Genomic DNA, 19696 nt, shown 5'->3' with positions numbered 1-19696 from the left:
CACTTTGAGAACTGCATTTTTCTTTTTTTAATTTTTATTTAATTTTTCAAAATTTATTTGAGAGAGAAAGGATGGTGTAGCAGACAGATTCAGGTTCACTGAGATGAACTTCTAGATCAGGCACAGTTATGGAAGAAGGGATTTATTGAAGCTTACAAATCCAGAGGAAGTTCCATAATGGCAGAAGAAGTTGGCCTGCCTTGACAGGACCAAGTGGAGAGAGAAGAGCACAAGCCAAAAGGTCAAAAACCACACTTCAAGAACTCCAGCTAGGCACACTTTGCATATCTTTAGATTGAAACCTGAAACCCATCACCACACCTTAAGATCCACATAGTGATACTGCCTCCAGCCAGGTGGCTAAAGATGCAAACTACAAACAAATAAACAACTGAATATATTGGGGGCCATCTATTCAAACCACCAAAGATGGGTATGTCAGGACCTCTTGTTTGAACTCCATATGTTACTTTGTGTGTCTGGCTTTATGTGGGTACAGGGAAATTGAATCTGGACTGGAAATATTTGCAAGCAAGTTCCTTTAGCTAATGGGCCATCTCCCTAGCCTGACAACTGCACTTTCTATTGTGGCTATGTTGGAGGGTTCCAGCTGATTTCTCTGTCTTACAATTATGACAGGCCAGTGACCACTCTCCTCTGGGTGACCATTTCAGCCTCTTCTAGGTCATGTGTACCTAGTGGCATACCTCTAGCCTCTTTTGCTTTAATTAATCCTACAATTCCAGTATTCCTGTGGAATGGACATGGTGGCTCTACCATGGTGCTCTTTTTCCAGGATCCATGGAGAACAATCAGAGTCTTTAGACTGGTACAGTCCTACAGGGGACAGAAGTTACCCTGGTGACTTCCTGTGATAGTCCCTCCAAACACAGTTGCTCAGGTCCCTCAGCTGTAGAGAAAATATCCCGATTTATCCAAGAAGTGTCTCATATTAAATTCATCAGTACCATCTGCTAGTGGGTTTTGAAACTTAGAAGTTGCAGCAGACAGTTTCAGGTTTGCTGAGATGAACTTCCACACAAAACACAGTTATGGAGGAAGGAATATTTATTGAAGCTTACAGATCTAGGGGAAGTTCAATAATGGCAAAAGAAGATGGCTTGCATTCACAGGTCCAAGCAGAGTGAGAGAAGCACAAGCCAAAAGCCACACAGCACAGTACACTTCAGGAAATCCAGCTAGGCACACTTTTCGTATTTTTACATTGAAATCTAAAACCCACCACCACACTTTCAAATCTGCCCAGTGACACCCCACCAGCCAGGTGGCTGCAGATGAAAAATACAAACTAATAAAGCACTGAGTATATTGGGGGGGAATCTATTCAAACTACCACAGACGTGTTTTGTTATTAATCTGAAAATACTTAAAACTTCTTGTTCCATTCCATCAGCCCTTGTGTTCTGTTCGGTCTGCAGTCTATTCACCTTGCATTTTCAGACTTAGACTATGAACTCCCATCAGGATGTCATCTGACTGTGCTGTCTCCCAGCACCTAGTACATTGTCTGTAATACACAAGCCTATCCGTGGTAGCTGAATACAATACAGTTGAACAGTGGGGGGGGGGGTGGTTTCCTGTATGACATGTAAATTTCAATCCATGGGTAATTATCAGATTCTGTGAGTATTTTGAGAAAACTAAAGTTAGAAATCAGAGGATGCTGGACCATGAAGACAGGAATCTCTTCAACTTATGTTCACATCTCAAGAAACCCTTTCTCTGATGAAAATACAGAAAATAAAAAATGCACCAAATAGATTTACAAACATTACAGTTTAGCCCAATGCACCTGAAGTGACTTAGGACAGACACGCTAGCCTAGAGTTGAACACAAATATCTGACACAAAGCCAGCTTTAAAGTGAGGTAAGAATATCCACTATATTTTACTGAATGCCTGTGCTCTGCCCCTTACATGCTGTCAGCACCGAGTTGAAAATCAGCATTGGCCTTCATGATTGCTTAACTTACTGGAATGTGTGGCTCAGAGCCATTGCCTTGATCACAAGAGAGAACTGTATGGCTTGTCCCTAGCCCAGGAAAAGATGAGAGTTGAATATCCAAAACACAGTTTCTACTAAATGCATAGTGCTTTTGCACCTTTGAAAAGTGCACCTCCCCAAAATCAGTTGAACCATTTTAAATTGTGGACCACTTATAATAAGAAATGAAGAATCAAAGGTTTTACAGTAAGGCTTTTTGATTAATTATCAGTAATGAAGCTGGTAGTGGGTGTACACTTATAATCCCAACATTCAGGAAGCTGAGGCAGGAGGAACTGAGGCCAAGTTCCCCTCTGAAGATCTTCAGATAATCAATGGTTGTTAAGGGGAGGGCTTAAAGCTACACTCATACACAAGGATCTTGAGGCAGTGGTTGTTAGAGTAGAAGGGCTAAAAACCCTGCCCCTTTTGAGAAATCTTTACAGTTAATGGCTGTTAAGGGGAAGGGTTTGATGTGACACCCCCCTCTGAAGAGCTTAAGGCAGTTAATAGTTGCTAAGAGAAAGGGCTTGATGCAGCACTCCTATACAAGGGTCTTTAGGTAGTGGTTGCTAAGGGGTGGGGGACTTGAGGCCACACACAGCTCTGGAGAGCTTTAGGCAAGGGTTGCTAAGGGGACAGGGCTTGAGTCCCAGACCTTTCCTGAACATTATGAAACAATACCTATTTTCTTGTTTTTCTTTGGTGTAGAAATATAAACATTTTCAAAATTTGTTGAGGTCATTATTTGTTCCACCTTTGGTCTATAAGATTTATTGGTGTAGTTGTATGCTATTGGATCTATAAATATCATCTTTTAATAAAATTGTGGGATTTTTCTCATATATAGGAATTCCCTCTTATTTTATTTCATATTTATTTATTTATTATGAGAGAGAGAAAGAATATATGGGACACCAGGGCCTATAGCCACTGTAAATGAACTTCAGACACATGTGCCCCCTTGTTCATCTGGCTTCAGTGGGTCCTGGGGAATCAAACATGGGTCCTTAGGCTTCACAGGCAAGTGCCTTAACCACTAAGTTATTTCTCCAGCCCCCTCTTATTTTATGTGTATTCTGTTTGATAGGTTTTAGTATACTGCTTATTGATATATCTTTTTTAAACAAGAATATATACTTCATATTATTTTTAAAATCACATTTAGATTTTCCTTTCCTCCACTGAGTCAATTTTGGTGAGAAAAATATTTGTGGCGAGAAAGATATTCATTTTTCAATGTCCCCAAATTTCTGTGTGTTGATAAAATATTCATGTTTACAATTTGTCTTAATTTGTTCTTTCATTGCTACTTTAAAATTGTTATAATTAGCTTATATTTTTTAAAAAATCCTTTGAACACATGGTTCATACTTACTGTTTTAACTACATGAATCAGCCAGGTGTGGTTGCACACACCTTTAATCCCAACAATTGAGAGGCAGAGGTAAGAGGACTGCCATGAGTTTGAAACCACCCTGAGACTAAATAGTTAAATCCAGGCCAGAGTGAGACCTTACCTCCGGGGGTAGAGGGGAGTGGGGGAAGAATTAATTACATGGATAACTTCTTTGTCTGGCATTTTAATTGATACACTTATTGTTATTTCCCTTTTCTACTTATATTTATTTGACATTCTCTATATTTTGAAGGAGTTGTATTTATTTAAATCTCTTTTCCTATGTTTTGGAAGGAATATTTGAATAGAAATTTTATGCTATTTCTCAGAAATTAAAGTATATATTTAATAGTCAATTTTTCTTTGGATTTTGGCCATTTACCACTGGGTATATTATCTCTTGTTCTTTTATGGGTGGGGTTTCAAGGTAGGGTCTCACTCTAGCCCAGAATGATCTGGAATTCACTTTGTTGTCTAAGAGTGGCCTGGAACTTGCAGTGATCCTCCTACCACTGCCTCCTGAGTGCTGGGATTAAAGGCATGTGCCACCACACCTAGCTTCTAATATTTACTATTTAATATTTACTAGATATTCTCTGTTATAGATGTGATTTCCTTATTATCCAAAATTTACTTAGGACAGAGCATATATTTTGAAATAATTGGATTTTATTTATTTTTGTGTTCTCATTAATTTCTAGTTTATATGATACATTATAAAGTATCACAGAACTTGTGATAAATAAAGTTAATTCTGCTTTCTATGTAGCTTGCTATATGTTGTTTTATGTCCTTTAGCTTATTAAAATACATCATTTTTATTGGGTTTCTCAAGATCTCTGGCAGTAAATCTTTTCAAGATATAGAGTATATTTGATTTAAAAAGCAGAGGCAATATTGAAAGCATGAATGACTTTTAATGAAAAATGACTCTATAAATAATCAAAAGACCCCATCCTCTCTATGCTTCTTTCCCAGTTACTGTCCTCTTGTGTTAGGATCACATACTCTGAGGGATTAAATCAATGGGGCAATTATTACACAAATCCCCACATCCATCTTCGGTGTTCCATCCTTAACTCCTGTTATGACACTCTTTTTCTCTGGAGGCTTCTTTTACTTGCTGACTTAGGCGCAAGTCTCTGTACCCACACCCAGGGGACAGTCTCAATTACTGTGTACACCATCTTTGTGTGCATGTCCTCCTGGGCCCCGGAGCTCCTCAGGCTGACAAAGGAAGTGGACTCGTTAAGCCTTGTTCTTTTTTCTTCCTCTCAAAGGAGGCAACACATTTTATTTATTTGCTTGGAAAGAGGAGATGTGAAGGACATCTTTAAGGATAATTATACCATCTACCTATGCGATATTCACCCTCTTGCTGTTAACCAGGAGGTTCCAGGCAGCAGTCCTCAGACATTTCTTCAATCTGCTTCTTGATGGGACCAGATTGTAAATGGTGATTTTCCCTATAGAGACATCATTGTCCCTTTAAATATCATGCTATTCAAAAATCTCAACCACACTTGAGAGTGGTTATACAGTTTCTGAACAATATTATGGGTTTAAGAATAGAATTTATATTAAAAAAAAGCACTAGAATTTCATAGAATTAAAGACTGGTGAGGGTTTTTTTGTTTATTTATTTATTTGACAGCAACGGACAGGGAGAGAAAGAGGCAGATAGAGAATGGGCATGCCAGGGCCTCCAGCCACTGCAAGTGAACTCCAGTTGCATATGCCCCCTTGTGCATCTGGCTTATGTGGGTCCTGGGGAATCGAGCCTTGAACCAGGGTCCTTAAGCTTCACAGGCAATTACTTAACTGCTAAGCCATCTCTCCAGCCCAGCCTGGTGAGTTTTTAATTGAAAAATTTGGAATTGAATATGTAAATTAGGTTGAAAGATATAGTCATGTAGAAATTTTATATAAGGAATTTTATATAAGGAAACTGTAGAAAACATGAGGTAATGCAAAGTTAGAATAAGTTTCTGTCAAATTATTTCAGTCTTTAATATGTATTGGGAATCTTCAAATGGAAGGAGAGCTATAGAGAAAAATAAAAGTTCTTCAAATTTATTAGATATGATCCTTCCCATCCACTTTATCTGTATAACATTTAGTTCTCTTTTTTGGTATACCTGCTAAAATTATCAGTATTAGTCATACATACCTGTATTTTGTGGTATATTTTCTGGTAAACTGGTATGTTCTTAACTTCTTCAGAATATAAATGTAAGTACTGGGCTCCAGAGAGATGAAATAATTTTGTTGGTGGCTAATTAAAAGCATTGAGTATTAAAACCCAAATGGGGAAGCCCTCAGGGTCCTAGTTTTTCCATTATCCTTCATTATCACCTCCCAGTGTGAAATGTTACTTTCTCAAATCATGTTCCTTCTAATGAAGCATGGATTTTTCAATCCTCCTTAATAGGTATCAAGCTTTATTTCTCATGTCTCAGTTTTGTACAGGTTGATGTATATGTATTTGCCTATGGTTTTGTGGATGCATGAAGATAGTTTGTTCTTAATCTGATATTTAGGGCTCCTACTGTCTTGCCTTTTGTTTTGAACTTGAAAATAACGTTAAGTATAAAATCTTCTTTTACAGCTGCTTTAATTAGAGGAAACCGTAAAAACTGCGCTCAGTTTTCTGGCTCCCTCGACTGGTTGATCAGCAGATTGGAAAGACTGGAAGCTTCCTCTGGTATGTTTTTCCAGGTTTCTTTTTGATGGGATTGCATTCTTATTTCTCTTATCTTATGCCTCTGAAGACATAAAAACAGACTGATGTTCAGGATAATGTATGATTCCAGTTGATTTCCTTTTTACTATTCACTTCAAGAAAGAGAAAAAAAAAAGCCCTTGCATATGGAATGGGATAAAGTGTGGTGAGCTGGAGTGGAGGTTTTTCCTAGCAGGGCTGGGGTGCTAGGTGGTCAGGATCTGAGCTACACTCTGTCTGGGTCTGCGAGGGGAGAGCTGGCAGGGATGTCTCCCTCCGGAGGATAGCTCAGGTATATTTGGTTATCCTCACTATGTAAAAAGTTTTATGTAAAACTTTCTGAACTCAGTCTCCTGATGTCTGAGATCCCAGCTTTCAATCTCAGGTAGGTAGAGTGAAGCTAAATGCATGATATCAGAAGGCATTTTGGATGGTATGAGAAAGGTCAGCATCCTTAGTATCATTGTACTAGATTCTTATTTGTCATTTTTAGTTCTTGTGACTGGAAAGCACATTTCTTAAGATTTTAAGACTCCATCCTGGCTGGCCAGGTGGGAAAGAGGGATTTCTAGGCTATGATGTTTAGACCTGCTACCAAGTAACAGGCAGGAAGAATGTTCCTTCACAAAAGTAGCCTTTGGTTTTTTGAGATAGGATCTTGTTTTGTAGGCCATGCTAGATTTAAACTTGTGATTCTCTTAGGTCAGCCTCCCAAATACTGGGATAGTAGGAATGTGACCCCATGCTGGGCACCAAGTATAAAATCAGGTGTTCTCTCAGTTCTCCTGCTAGAACTGATAAGCACAACTGCTGCTCAGTAGCAGTCCTGCAGCCCACATGGGAAGGACACCCATAGACGCAGGAGGCACACAATGGGAGGACTTTTGTCATGGCAGAATGGAATTGACGTGCTGATATCATGGTTCCTTCTATATAAGCCAGGGCACTAGTACTTTTCCTGGTTTGCTGCAAAACACCATGTTTACAAAAGGTTTCTTGTGTTATATACCACAAGGTAACTTTAAAATTTTTTTAATATTAGATATGGACATATTTTATATGTAAACATCACATGTTGGTACCACCCTTCCCCTCCTCCCTGCCCCTTTTCTGAAGAGGCCTACCTTGTTGGGGATGTAGGTCAACCCCATGAGGATTATAGGTCATGCATTGTGGGGGGGCAATATCTATGTGCAAAATGTCCCAACTTGTGGCTCTAACAATCTTTCTGCTCCCTCTTCTGCAAAATTTCCTGAGCCATGCTGGGAGCATTTTCAGTCTACTTCAGTGATGGGCACTTAGGAGCCTCTGGATCTCTGGTTTGGTAGGCATTGAGTGTCCTCAGTATCTTTCTCCATCACCCTTGTGTTGATATGAGCTTAACTAAGAAAGCAGCATACTTGCTCATTTCCCTAATTCTTCTGTGGTTTCAGCTGAGGGGTGCACAGGGTCATTTATCTCCTCAGGTCCAGTTCCAATCTGAGAGAGAGAAGCAGATTCTCCAACAGAGAATGAATTCAGTGCTGGGTAAATGGGATAACTATTAATTTAGAGAGAATTAAAAGGCATTAGGCACTCTTATTGTCTAAAGTTACTGGGAACTTGACAATGGAAAGCAGAATCATTTGGATATGATTCTGACTTGTTTCTCAGTTCCAGATATGGTTTCCTTCCCATTGAACAGATCTGTTAGATAATCCAATAACAGTTGGTTACCCACCATGGCTGGGTGCCACTGTTGCACTTGTGTGAGCATCACTGTCAAGTTGTTTGCTTCTGTGTCACTTAGACTTTGAATTGCTTGGACAGATGTTGGCCACTTTTCCCCAGTAGCAGTAACTTAAGAATTTACTGCATTATTGAGCAATATATCTTTGACGTGATGGGCACTCATGCATCAAGTGTTCTTTCACGTGTCTTACAGATATTAATTATTTAATCTTCATAATGATCTCATAAGGTAGGTGTCATTATTATTCCCTGCTTATAAATAAGGGAACTATATATGTGAGACTCAGAAATTTAGTGAATAAGCCTAATCAGAGCATGCTCTTAGGCTACAGAAATATCTGGAACAGTATCTAGGATGCTAACAAGAGCCCTCTCATGGTTCTTACTGAATGTGAGATTGTTAAGAGAAATTAAAGTGCAGATAATTGTATTAATATGATACTTTTTTATTATATTATATTAATTGTGTTAATATGATTTGAGCTATAACTTTCTCCCCTTCCTTCCTTCCTTCTTTCTTTCTTCTAGAATTTCTAATCAGAATTATTATGGACTTATATGTTGAAAATATTTTTATTTATATTTATTTATTTATTTATTTTTGAGAGAGAAAGAGAGTGAGAATGGGCATGCCAGAGCCTGTAGCCACTGGAAATTAACTCCACATACATGCGTTACCATGTATATCTGCCTTACGTGGGTTCTGAGGAACTGAGCCTAGGTCCTTAGCCTTTGGAGGCAAGTGCCTTAACTGCTTGGCCATATTTCCTGCCCTTGTTAAAAATATTTTATTTTTATTTATTTATGAGAGATAGAGAATGTTGGACTTCATTTTCATGTCATTTTTAAATCTCAATTTCCTTGACACTCTTGGTATACTCTTATAGAATACTTTTCTTAAAGCCAGTGGAGAGGCTGGAAAGAAAATGACTTTTCTAGAAACTAGAAATTTTTATAATGAAAGAGGTCAACTATCTCACAGTTGAAAGGGGAAATAAAGTGTTGTGCTCTAGGATATAAAGCGGAGTGATTTTATAATCATTTTGCATGATTACCTTGTTGAAAGCATTGTTCATTACTACTAGTAGTGCTAAGACTGAAAAGGAAATGACTGCTATCTGGTCTTGGCTTGAAGACACACATGGGTTTCTGCTGGCTGCTTTTGTGGGGGTGGTGGCACTGGACTGGGCAGTGACTGACCAACACTTTGGCTCCTAGAACATGTTCTATTACTAAATATGATTGCAAGTTCACAAACAGGCATTTACTTTTCTGTGGAGGGTTACCATGTTTCTTTGAAATGCTTCATCCATCTTTGTCATGCTTAGTGATATCACTTATGATTATTTTATTTTATATTTTTGAAAGAAAACATGTATTTAGGGCTGGAGAGAGCTCAGTTACTGCTTGCTTTGCAGGTATGAAGACCCAAGTTCAATTCCTAGTGCCCATGTGAAACTGCTAGGTGTGGTTGTGTGCCCCGGCCATCGGGGAGTCGAACAAGGAAGCAAGGGGAAAAATAACTGGAATGAACAAAGGCAAACAGACACAAGAAGGAGACCATGCTAGGTGTTTGTCACAGCCTCGAGAGTTTATTCTTACATGTAGGTTTATATAGGGTTGTACGGGGAAGGGGACGTGGCCAGGGTAAGGATCTGTCAGGAAACCTAGAGGGGATGTAATTAGGTGTTCATCTAATCTTGCCTCACTGGCTTAACATCCTGACTGTACCAGGCTTCACATCCTGACCATAAACTGGCCTTTTGCAAAAGATAAATTCTGTAAGCAGTCTGCTGACTGGTTCCAGAAGTACCTGACAGAAAGCTGGATGGACCAGCTTTCTGAGTAATGAGTCAGTTTATGAGCAGGCCCAGGCAAAATGGAGAGGCTTTTGCTCTATGGCTCCCGACATCTCCTCCCTTCTTTTATACAAAAGAGGGGGAGACCCGCTATTCAGCGGTGGGCTGCAATGCCTTTGTTTCTTCATCAGCTACCAGCAGGATGGGGGAGTGTTTAGCCAGGTGTACGATCCATTGTTTCTGGTAGTTGAATATTAGGTGAGGAAGTAGAAACTTAACTTGCTATATGGCAGTCTTTGTGGTAGTTGAGTATTAGGTGAGGAAGTAGAAACTTAACTTGCTATATGGCGGTTTCTGTTAACATGGCTGAGGTTTGGTTCATAGCTCCCAACATCTCCTCCCCTCTTTTATACAAAAAGAAGGGGAGGCCCGCTTTGCAGCAGTGGGCATTAACCAACTGGGGGAGTAGGGACCTGATTCCTCCTGTGGGATGTCTTTTTCCCACAATCTTTGGCCCTTGGTACCTTTTGGGGAGGGGAGGCAGGGCCTATGTGGCCGGAGAGCGAGGCACGGCCTTAGTGATAACAGTTATGGTACCAACCTCCATGCAAGCCAGGTATACCTCTCAGGGAATCCAGAAGCAGTTAGAAAGGGACCTTCCCTTGCGGTGCTTTGCCTTGCACCCACGTTGGTGCCCATATCACACTCACTTTATTGTGAGCTGATATGTATAGGTCTGAATCCTATGCAGCTCCTAAAGGAGGGGTAGCTATTTGGCCAAGACAGGTAGACCACAGCGACAGCAGAGGTGTAGAGGACAGCAGTATAGTAAATAAGTACAGAATGTAAGATCAAGGGAGAGTGACAGCTGCAGGTGGTAGGTCATCAGTGGCAACGCCTCGATCCGCCAGCTCCAGTCTGTGATAATGGACCTGTAAAGGCTGCACCTTAATGGCTTTAATCTGTTGACATATAAAAGACATGATTTTAATTATAATAACATAATGGGTCCGATTATGAGTGAGAGGATTAAGATAAGTAGAGGTCCTTCCAGCTTTGTCCTGTTAGGGAATAAAGGGAGATTCTCTCAGGGAAGTGTTTTTGTCCCTGGATATGTGAGATGTCACTGGAGGATCATCAGCATGTTTTACAAGTTTCTCTGGTAGCCATCTCACAGCATTTTCTCCTTGGCCCCAAATGAGTACTGGGTCTGGACCATTCCATTTTAAAGTTAAAGGATCTTTCCACATGGCTTTGGCAAAGGTATTTTTTGTATTTGTGTGCTGAAAATGATAAGCAGCTGAATTTCCCTGAGTATCAAGGGTTAAAAAGTTTAGGACAAACAGTGCATGATGAAGAATGTTTTTTGGAAAGCCTTTTATGGGGTATAAATCCCCCATTTTTAACTTTTGGAGGGTGAATGGACCCAGAAGAGGGGCCCCTCCTGCAAGAACACCCCAGTGGGTGTAAAGTCAGTGGCACAAATGACCAGGAGAAGAGGCTTTTTATAAGAGATAAAAGTGACTCTTTGGCTCAGAATTGTAGCCTCCACTATCTTCAAGGCCTCTAAAATTTACCACAGATAAACTAAATGTAAAATGCTGACAAGGAGTGTAAGGGAATTGTAAAAATGCAATCCTTTAGGTCAATAATGATTTTACAATGTCCTACAGGAATTGCTACTGGAATGGGGGGACCTGGTTGTAGGGCCCCCATAGGTACCATGGCCTTATTAATTTCTCTAAGGTAAAGATAGGAGTATTCCAAGGAGAGGTGGTAGGTCTAATATGGCCTGCAGCAAGTTGTTCCTGTACTAACATCGTGGCTGTGGCTAATTTTAGAAGTTAAGGGCCATTTATATATTTAAGGTATTATTTTTTTTTTAATCTCTGGTTACAGATTTCTCTCTGAGTGTTTAAGACCATGCAGATATCCAAAAGTTAATTAAGGATTAATTTTAGAGGTCATTAATGGCTCTCCAATGAGACTTTAGGGACACAGGAGTAGCTTCATAGTTTACTGATGTCTTGCCTGTTAGGATGAGTCAGGGCCATGCTGGCCAAGTAATTTTCCCTTCTTTGGGAAGTCAGGAGGGCCGATTGTTCCTCAATTGTGACTCTCCTGTTTTAGACTGTACACCAATTTTGTTTGGGTCTCCATATCCTTCCTGCTCAGGAAGACGGGTGACTTACCAGGGGGCCAGTGTGGAAGTGTCCCATCATCTCCAGTGGCCTCATGACATGGGAGTACAGGCCAAAATATTGACACTTTTTACTCTAATGATTCCAGTTGGCTTTGGCTTATACATAGGTGATTAACACAATCAGAAAGGAAGTTACATCAGCTTGTATGTGTGTACATATACAGCATGTTTGATTACTGAAATAGACTTAGTTAAAGAATGGAAAAGGAAGAGAGAGTGTCTCTAGGCTGGCAAACCAAGCCAAAAGGTGCCCCTCAGGGCTAGGTGGGCCCAACAGAAAGAGAGTCCCAAGGTGTTGAGAGTGTCTTTCTCAAGACCCGAGGAGCCCAGAAACAGGCAAGAGGTGTGGCCTGATGTACCTGTATGGTTTACACTAGAGCAATGGAGGGAGACCTCTAAGAGAATGGGAGCAGGCCAACTTATGTTATGAGAGACACTCTGAGGGGGAAAGGGTGAGAAGGTTTAGAGGAGAGAGAGAGAGACAGAGAGAGATGGAGGGAGAGTACTGACAGCAAGCCAATTTGTGGAAGACACTTACTGAGGGTAGAGTATGAAGACAGTAGGACTGAAGCTGAACTGTGGTGGTTGGGAGAGCCTTCATCTAGCAAATGGTCCAAGGCCTTCAGAGTGTCAATGGCATCTTGGTGGTCTGGTTAGGGGAAAGGCGATCTGGTCACCCAAGAGGGCAACCAGGAGCCTCCTATTTGAGTCATAGCACCAGATATAAAGTTTGTGAATGACCAAAGACCATGCAGAATCACGCTGAGACAGGAAAAAATCTGTTTATTGGGGCTCACCCTGCCAGGCTGTCTCACAGGAGGTGTGAGAGAGAACAGCTGATGTGACTCTGGATAGTTTGGGTTTTTATAGAGTTTTTCCTTTTAATAAGGAGATACAGAAGACAAAGGACTGGGAATGCAGAAGACCACAGGGACCAAATGGAGAAGCTAATTAGAGAGACAGATCAAATGGAGGGGCCATCAGGAAAGAAGTCTGGCTGTCTCTGATAGAAGATCAGCAAGAAACTATGGCTAGGCATTGTTACGTCAGGGAGTGGGGAATAGGCAATATTATCATTCAGGCTGCTGATGTTCTCTTCCTTCATTTCTACTCCATCTTGGTACTCTTGTCCTAACACAAATTTAAATGAAACATTCCTTTCTTCAGTTCCCTAAGTGGAAGCAATTGTGTTAATACAGAGGCTGGAGTACTGAGAGCTAATCTGAGCAAATAAGGACTTTTGTGTTAATTGAATTAAGGCAAGGAATTATCAAGTGACATCTTCATTAAAATTAGTATGACTTAAAAAAATTTTTATGCCGGGCGTGGTGGCGCATGCCTTTAATCCCAGCACTCGGGAGGCAGAGGTAGGAGGATCGCCGTGAGTTTGAGGCCACCCTGAGACTCCATAGTGAATTCCAGGTCAGCCTGGGCTAGAGTGAGACCCTACCTTGAAAAACCAGGAACACTATGCTACTCGCTGCAGCCCCCAGCCCTGTGCTCAGGCCCAGGCAGACCAGAGTAGCTCCACAAGTGCCTCCCAGCTCAGGAACGCCATCACACTTGCTGCTGCCCCCATATCCTGTGAACCCAGGCAAGCCAGATTAGCTCCGCTCACGCTTCCAGGCTGGTGAACTCCAATCTCACTGGCCACAGCCTCCCATCTCCCTGTGTACTTCAGTCTACCTGACCATGCACTCTCATACCCCGAATCACGGAAAAATAAGCCTCTACATCAGATCTTCAGACCCCCACCAGAGCCTCATGTGCTCCTTCCCTCTGAACAGGCAGGCCCATTTGCCACCAGAAAACTAGTGGAAGCAAACAGAAAAGGGAACAACCACTGAGCACACTTCAAGGACTATAGCTTCCTCCTAAATTAAATAAAGCTCTTACACTGTGATGGGCAGGCCATAGCGTACAAGGAATATCATGAAAAATCAAATGTGTAAATCCAATAAGATCACCCAGTCCCACAATGGATGTCTCTAATTAAAACAGAAGAAACATTTGGATCAGAACCTCAAAGTGAAGATGTGAACTATGCAATCCTGAACAAGCTAATAGCAGAACATGCAGAAAAGCAACAAAGGGCTGATAATCATCTGACTACTGTCCTCACTAGACTAGACCTAACAGACAAGAACCTGGAAGGGTTCCAAAGACAGTTAAATGATCTGAAAGAAAGCAAAAAAGAAAAAAAAAAAAGACCTCAATAAACAGAGAGTCCAAAAGTTTCAATAAGTTCAAAAATTTTTGTGAATAGAAAATGAGGGAGCTCTGAGATACCCTTAAATGTGCCAACATTCAGATCATAGGAATACCAGAAGGGGAAGCAGAGACCAAGAGAACTTATTCAACAAAATTATCGAAGAAAACATTCACACTCTCTCAAAAGAAAGGCCCATCAAGTTATAAGAAGCTAACAGAACTCCAAACAGTCTGGACCAAAGGAGGAATTCTGCAAGACATATTGTCATTAAGACTATTAACATCAAGACCAAAGAGAAAGTCCTAAAAGCAGCTAGGATAAAACAACAATTACATTTAAAGGTAACCCCATCAGAATTACTTCAGACTTCTCAATGGAAACCCTGAAATCCAGAAGGGTCTGGAACAGAACACTGCACAGTCTAAGAAACTATGGCTTCCAACCCAAATTACTCTACCCAGAGAAGGTATCACTTATAATACATAGTGCAATATATAGTCCACCAGTCCTCCAGTTCTCTCAAGCAGCCATCCCAGCCACAGTCCCAGCTGCAGGTTCCTCCTGCACTAACTCCATGATAAAACTCAGCTTTATTACTATATGAAACCAAAGCCAAACCTGCAGAGAATACTTCATGGAATTCTCCACACAAAAGAATCAAATAACCAACCTCAAGTGCCTACAAGAAGCATTTCACAATAACCAAACTCAGAGAAGGCACAAAAAGATACAAAGTCCAAGAAAATACCAAACATCACAATATGGCAGGGATTAAATCAAACCTCACAGCTGTTACTCTGAATATTAATGTCCTAATTCACCCATTAGGAGACATAACCTAACAGGGTAGTTCAGAACATTAGACCCCTCAATCTGCTGTCTTCAAGAAATTGACTTCACCAGTAAAGACAGACACTTCCTCAGGTGAAAGGGTGGAAAATGATATTCCAAGCAAATGGAAATAAGAAACAAGCAAGTGTACCTATGCTAATATTGGATAAAATAGGCTTCAAACCAAAAGTAATCAAAAAAGGCAAAGAAGGCCACTTCCTGCTTATCAAGGGAATGATCCATCAAGAGGATATCATAATAATAAATCTTTATGCACCAAACTCAGGGGCACCACAATTCATAAAACAAAACCTACTTGACAACAAAACAGAAATAACCACCAACACCATCATAATTGGGTACTTCAATACTCCACTATCAGCAATAGATCATCCAAACAGAAAATCAACAGGGAAGTGAGAGAGCTCAACAAAACCATAGAACAACTAGACCTAAAGGACATCTGCAGAATATTCTACCCCAAATCTACAGATTACATTTTCTTCTCAGCAGCCCATGGAACATTCTCTAAAATAGATCATATACAAGCTTATAAAGCCTGCCTCCATATATTTAGAAGATTGGCATTATTTCCTGCGTGATATCAGATCACAGTGCTGTATTTCTAGAAATGAAAAATAAAAGATGCACCAGGAATCCCATTGGCTCCTGGAAACTGAACAATATAATTTTAAACAATAAATGGGTAGTGGAGAAAATAAAAAATGAAATTGAAAACTTTCTAGAAATAATGACAATGAGAAAACACTATACCAAAACTTATGGGACGCAGTGAAGGTGGTACTTAGGGGAAAATTCATAGCACTAGATGCTTCATAACAAAGACAGAGATATCCCAAATCAATAACCTAACCATCTACCTAAAGGCACAGGAAAATCAACCCAAAAAGCTCTAGGCGAAAGAAATAATTAATATCAGAGCAGAAATGAATGAATTAGAAACTAAGAAAACAAGAAAATTGATGAAACAAAGACTTGTTTTTTTGAAAAAAATGAACAAGATTGATAAACTCCTGGCCATTTTGATCAAGTGAAAAAGAAATGCTTCAAAGTAACAAAATTACAAATGAAAAAGGAGAGATCAAAACAGACATAAGCGAAATTGGGAGAATCATCAGGACATATTTCAAAAACCTCTACTGCACAAAAGTGAATAATATGGAGGAAATTGATGAATTTCTGGACACATACCACCTACCAAAGCAAAATGTAGAGCATGTTAATCTCATAAATAAACCTATCAAACCCATCAAGATTGAAAAGGTAATAAAAAACCTCCCCAAAACAAGAGTCCAGGACTAGTCGGCTTCTCAGCTGAATTTTATCAAACTTTCATGGAAGAACTAAAACCATTTTTTTCTCACAATGTGCCACACAGTCGGAGAACAGGGAAAGCTTTTCAATTCCTTCTATGAAGCTAATATCACCCTAATACCAAAACCAGGCAGAGATGCCACAAGAAAAGAAAACTATAGGCCTATTTCCCTGATGAACTTAGATGCAAAGATCCTGAACAAAATCCTCGCAAACCAACCAAACATCAAATGCATTATCCACCTTTATCAAGTATGCTTCATCCCAGGAACTCAGGGGTGGTTCAACACACAGAAGAAAGCTGTTAATGTAGTACACCACATAAATAAGCTTAATCACAAAAAAACTACATGATCATTTCGATATATGCAAAAAAGGTCTGTTGACAAAATACAACCTTACTTCATGAACAAAATATTGGAGAGAACTGGCATGGATACTTTATATCTCAAAATAATGCACAGAGACATTGCCATAACTGATGGCTAACCCCACAATGCACAACCCATATTCCCCAACGAGGAAGGTCCCTGTGGAGGGGGAAGGACAGGGAGGAGGCTAATGATGGTATTAACATTGCCATATACACATTGTGTACATAACTCATAAAAAAGAAAAAAGAACATTTAGAATGTCTTTTAACATAGGCAATAGTTTTTAGATTTTAAAGTCACAACTATAAGTTAATATTCATCTAAAATATGATATGATATTAATTTCAAACTTACCATGGCCATTATTATTACACAGAAATAGGCCTACTCAGATTCCGAATGCCATTGTTTTCTGGGATTGCATTTCTGAAAAAGAAATTTAAATATTCCCAATGACCACATAAAATGAAAGATTTGCATTTGGCACTTGTATATCAATCCTCAAAAAGAAATTGTGATCAATCTAAACAAAGGAGCTTTAGTGTATACTATTTAGAAGATTTTGATGTCTTAATTCCTGTGACCATTGAAAATCAATTAAATAGAATTATAAAATTTGTTTGAAAGGAAATAATCAAAATCTATACATCCAATGATAACCTCTATAACCTAAAATTTAGAATGCAGTGAATACTCTTTCACTCAAAGGAGTAGTACTTAAGGTTTCATGAACATTTTGTTAATCTAAAGATAATATTTTACGAGTCTTAAGAAGCTAAGAGAACTTAAGGTTAAGAATATGTACTTATTATAAACCTTTTAATAGATCATCACATTCACACTATAAGTTGGTTTGGTGGTTTGATTCAGGTGTCCCCCATAAACTTAGGTGATCTGAATCCTAGGTTCCCAGATGATGGAGATTTGGGAATTAACACCTCCTACAGGCAGTGTATTGTTGGGGGCCTGCTCATGGGTATTATAGTCTGTTTCCCCTTACCAGTGTTTGGCACACACTCTTGTTCCTGTTGTCCACCTGAAGTTGGCCAGGAGATGATGTCCACTCCTTACTCATGACATCATTTTCCCTTGCCATTGTGGAGCTTCCCTTAAAGCCTGTAAGCTAACATCAACCCTTTTTCCCACAAGCTGCTCTTTGTTGGGTGATTTCTGCCAGCAATGAGAACCTGACTGCAACAGTTATGTTGGTCCCAGAAGTGGGGTGGGATTTATGTTAGATACCTGACTATGTGGATTTGGCTTTTTGGAGCTGATTTTCAAGGGGAATATGGAAGGATTTGAAACCTTGGCCTAAGAGATGGCTTGTAGTGCTGTAAGTACAGCTTGATGGACAATTCTGGTCAGAGTTGAAAGACCTGAATGCAGTAACAACCATGGACTGAGGATTGGCTTATGAGGGTGAGAAAGAGCTTTGCCTATGCTGGGCTACACACAGTTTGTGTGAGAGGCTTGAGTTATGGCCGTGTCTTCCAAAGTTGTGCAGGGTGTGAGCACAGGAATAAGGCACAGAATAAAAATGAAATTTTCAAGCCTAAACTGCTACCTGTTCACCTGCAGTTGTTAGAGAGTTTACGACCATTGATACTGGGGCAGTTGACCTGCACTGGGACAACAGAAAGAACATAGGCTATTTTTGAAGGGGCCTGGGTACTCAAGGAGTGTCCTGTTCTTCAAAGTCTGCTTTATCCCCTCTGGATTAATAAATTGGCACACCACCTGGTATTGTGAAGTATAAGAAATGCAAGAAAGAGAAGGTCTTTGAATTTGCAACATGGTCTTCTGTTTTGGAAATGGCCATGTGCAGTGTGAAACAGGTCTGCCAGATTCCTGCATGGAGACCCGATGGAGCAGTGAGGATGGGCCATGGATTGCAGTGGAGACCCAGTGGAAATGATAGGACCACAAGATGGCTGCTAAGGAGAGCTGCAAACCCTGAATGAGATTGTCCAGGACTGTGAGTAGCTTAGCTGGATGGGGTGGAATTGGAACTTCAGAGTCTATTTCCTGGTTAGAATTATTGGACCTGGAGACTTCTCACTGACTAGTATTGTTGGACTTGGAACTACAGAGTTTGATGTTTGCTCAGCTTAAATCTTGTATTGGTTGTATATTTCTTTGCTATGCCCAGTACCATCTTTTGCAGTGTGTTTCTTCTGTGCCATTATGGGCTTTGAGGGGATTATTTTAGTATTATGGCTCAGGTAAAAGACTTTTGATTATGGGCTTGTTGGACATCATTAGGATTGATAAAACTCTCTGGACTTTTAAAGGGATTGAATGCATTGCAATTTACATCATGGATGATTGTTAGTTTATGGGGGTCAGGGGAGGAATGTGGTGGTTCGATTCAAGTGTCCCCCATAAACTTAGGTATACTGAATGCTAGGTTCTCAGCTGATGGTTATTCGAGAATTAATGCCTCTTGGAGGCAGTGTATTGTTGGGGGAAGGCTTATGGATGTTATAACCAGTTTCCTCTTGCCAGTGTTTGGCACACTCTCCTGTTCCTGTTTTCTACCTGATGTTGGCCAGAAGATGATGTCTACTCTGTGCTCACGCCGTCATTTTCCCCTGCCATTGTGGAGTTTCCCTATGAGTTTGTAGGCCAAAATAAACCCATTTTCCCATAATCTGCTCTTGGTTGGGTGATTTCTGTGTGAAATACAAACCTGACTGCAATAGTTAGTATACCAAAAATATATTAAAAGCAAAAGTAAAAATGAAAAATTGAAGTGGCCACAAGTTTTAAATATCTAGAACTTTATGTTGTCACCTTTTGGACAATGCACACAAAAACAAACATGTAATGATCCTGGACAAACATGACACAAATACATAAATTCTAGGGGCACTCTAAGAAAGTAAAATTAAGTGAAAATTTTCTATCCTGCCCTTTTGAGATGTAAGGCTCAGTAACACAGAAGATCAAACATGAAGCCTGTTACATAGATCTAGAGCAGGTATTTATTTCCATTTGTTTTTGAGAGCTAAAAATAAAAGTGGAGAAGTTTTGTTTTGTTTTCAAAGGTGAAAATAGCTGATTCTTGTATCTAATTTTGTCTTGA

General features: G+C 40.0%; 1 protein-coding gene across 5 annotated transcripts in view; it reads left to right on the top strand.

The window, feature by feature from the left end:
- The window catches only part of Ryr2 (ryanodine receptor 2), a 737098-nt gene that overhangs the window by 418831 nt on the left and 298571 nt on the right, over nt 1-19696 (top strand). For all 5 annotated transcript variants that reach the window (XM_045151997.1, XM_045151996.1, XM_045151994.1 and 2 more), the window contains one exon: nt 6013-6108. In XM_045151997.1, the coding sequence (XP_045007932.1) occupies nt 6013-6108 (96 nt within the window). The remainder of the gene's footprint in view (nt 1-6012; nt 6109-19696) is intronic.

This window comes from Jaculus jaculus, chromosome 6 (genome assembly GCF_020740685.1).
Source record: "Jaculus jaculus isolate mJacJac1 chromosome 6, mJacJac1.mat.Y.cur, whole genome shotgun sequence".
Taxonomy (NCBI): domain Eukaryota; kingdom Metazoa; phylum Chordata; class Mammalia; order Rodentia; family Dipodidae; genus Jaculus; species Jaculus jaculus.
The sequence above is the reverse complement of the archived record's forward strand: the minus strand, read 5'-3'. Positions and strand labels throughout refer to the sequence as shown.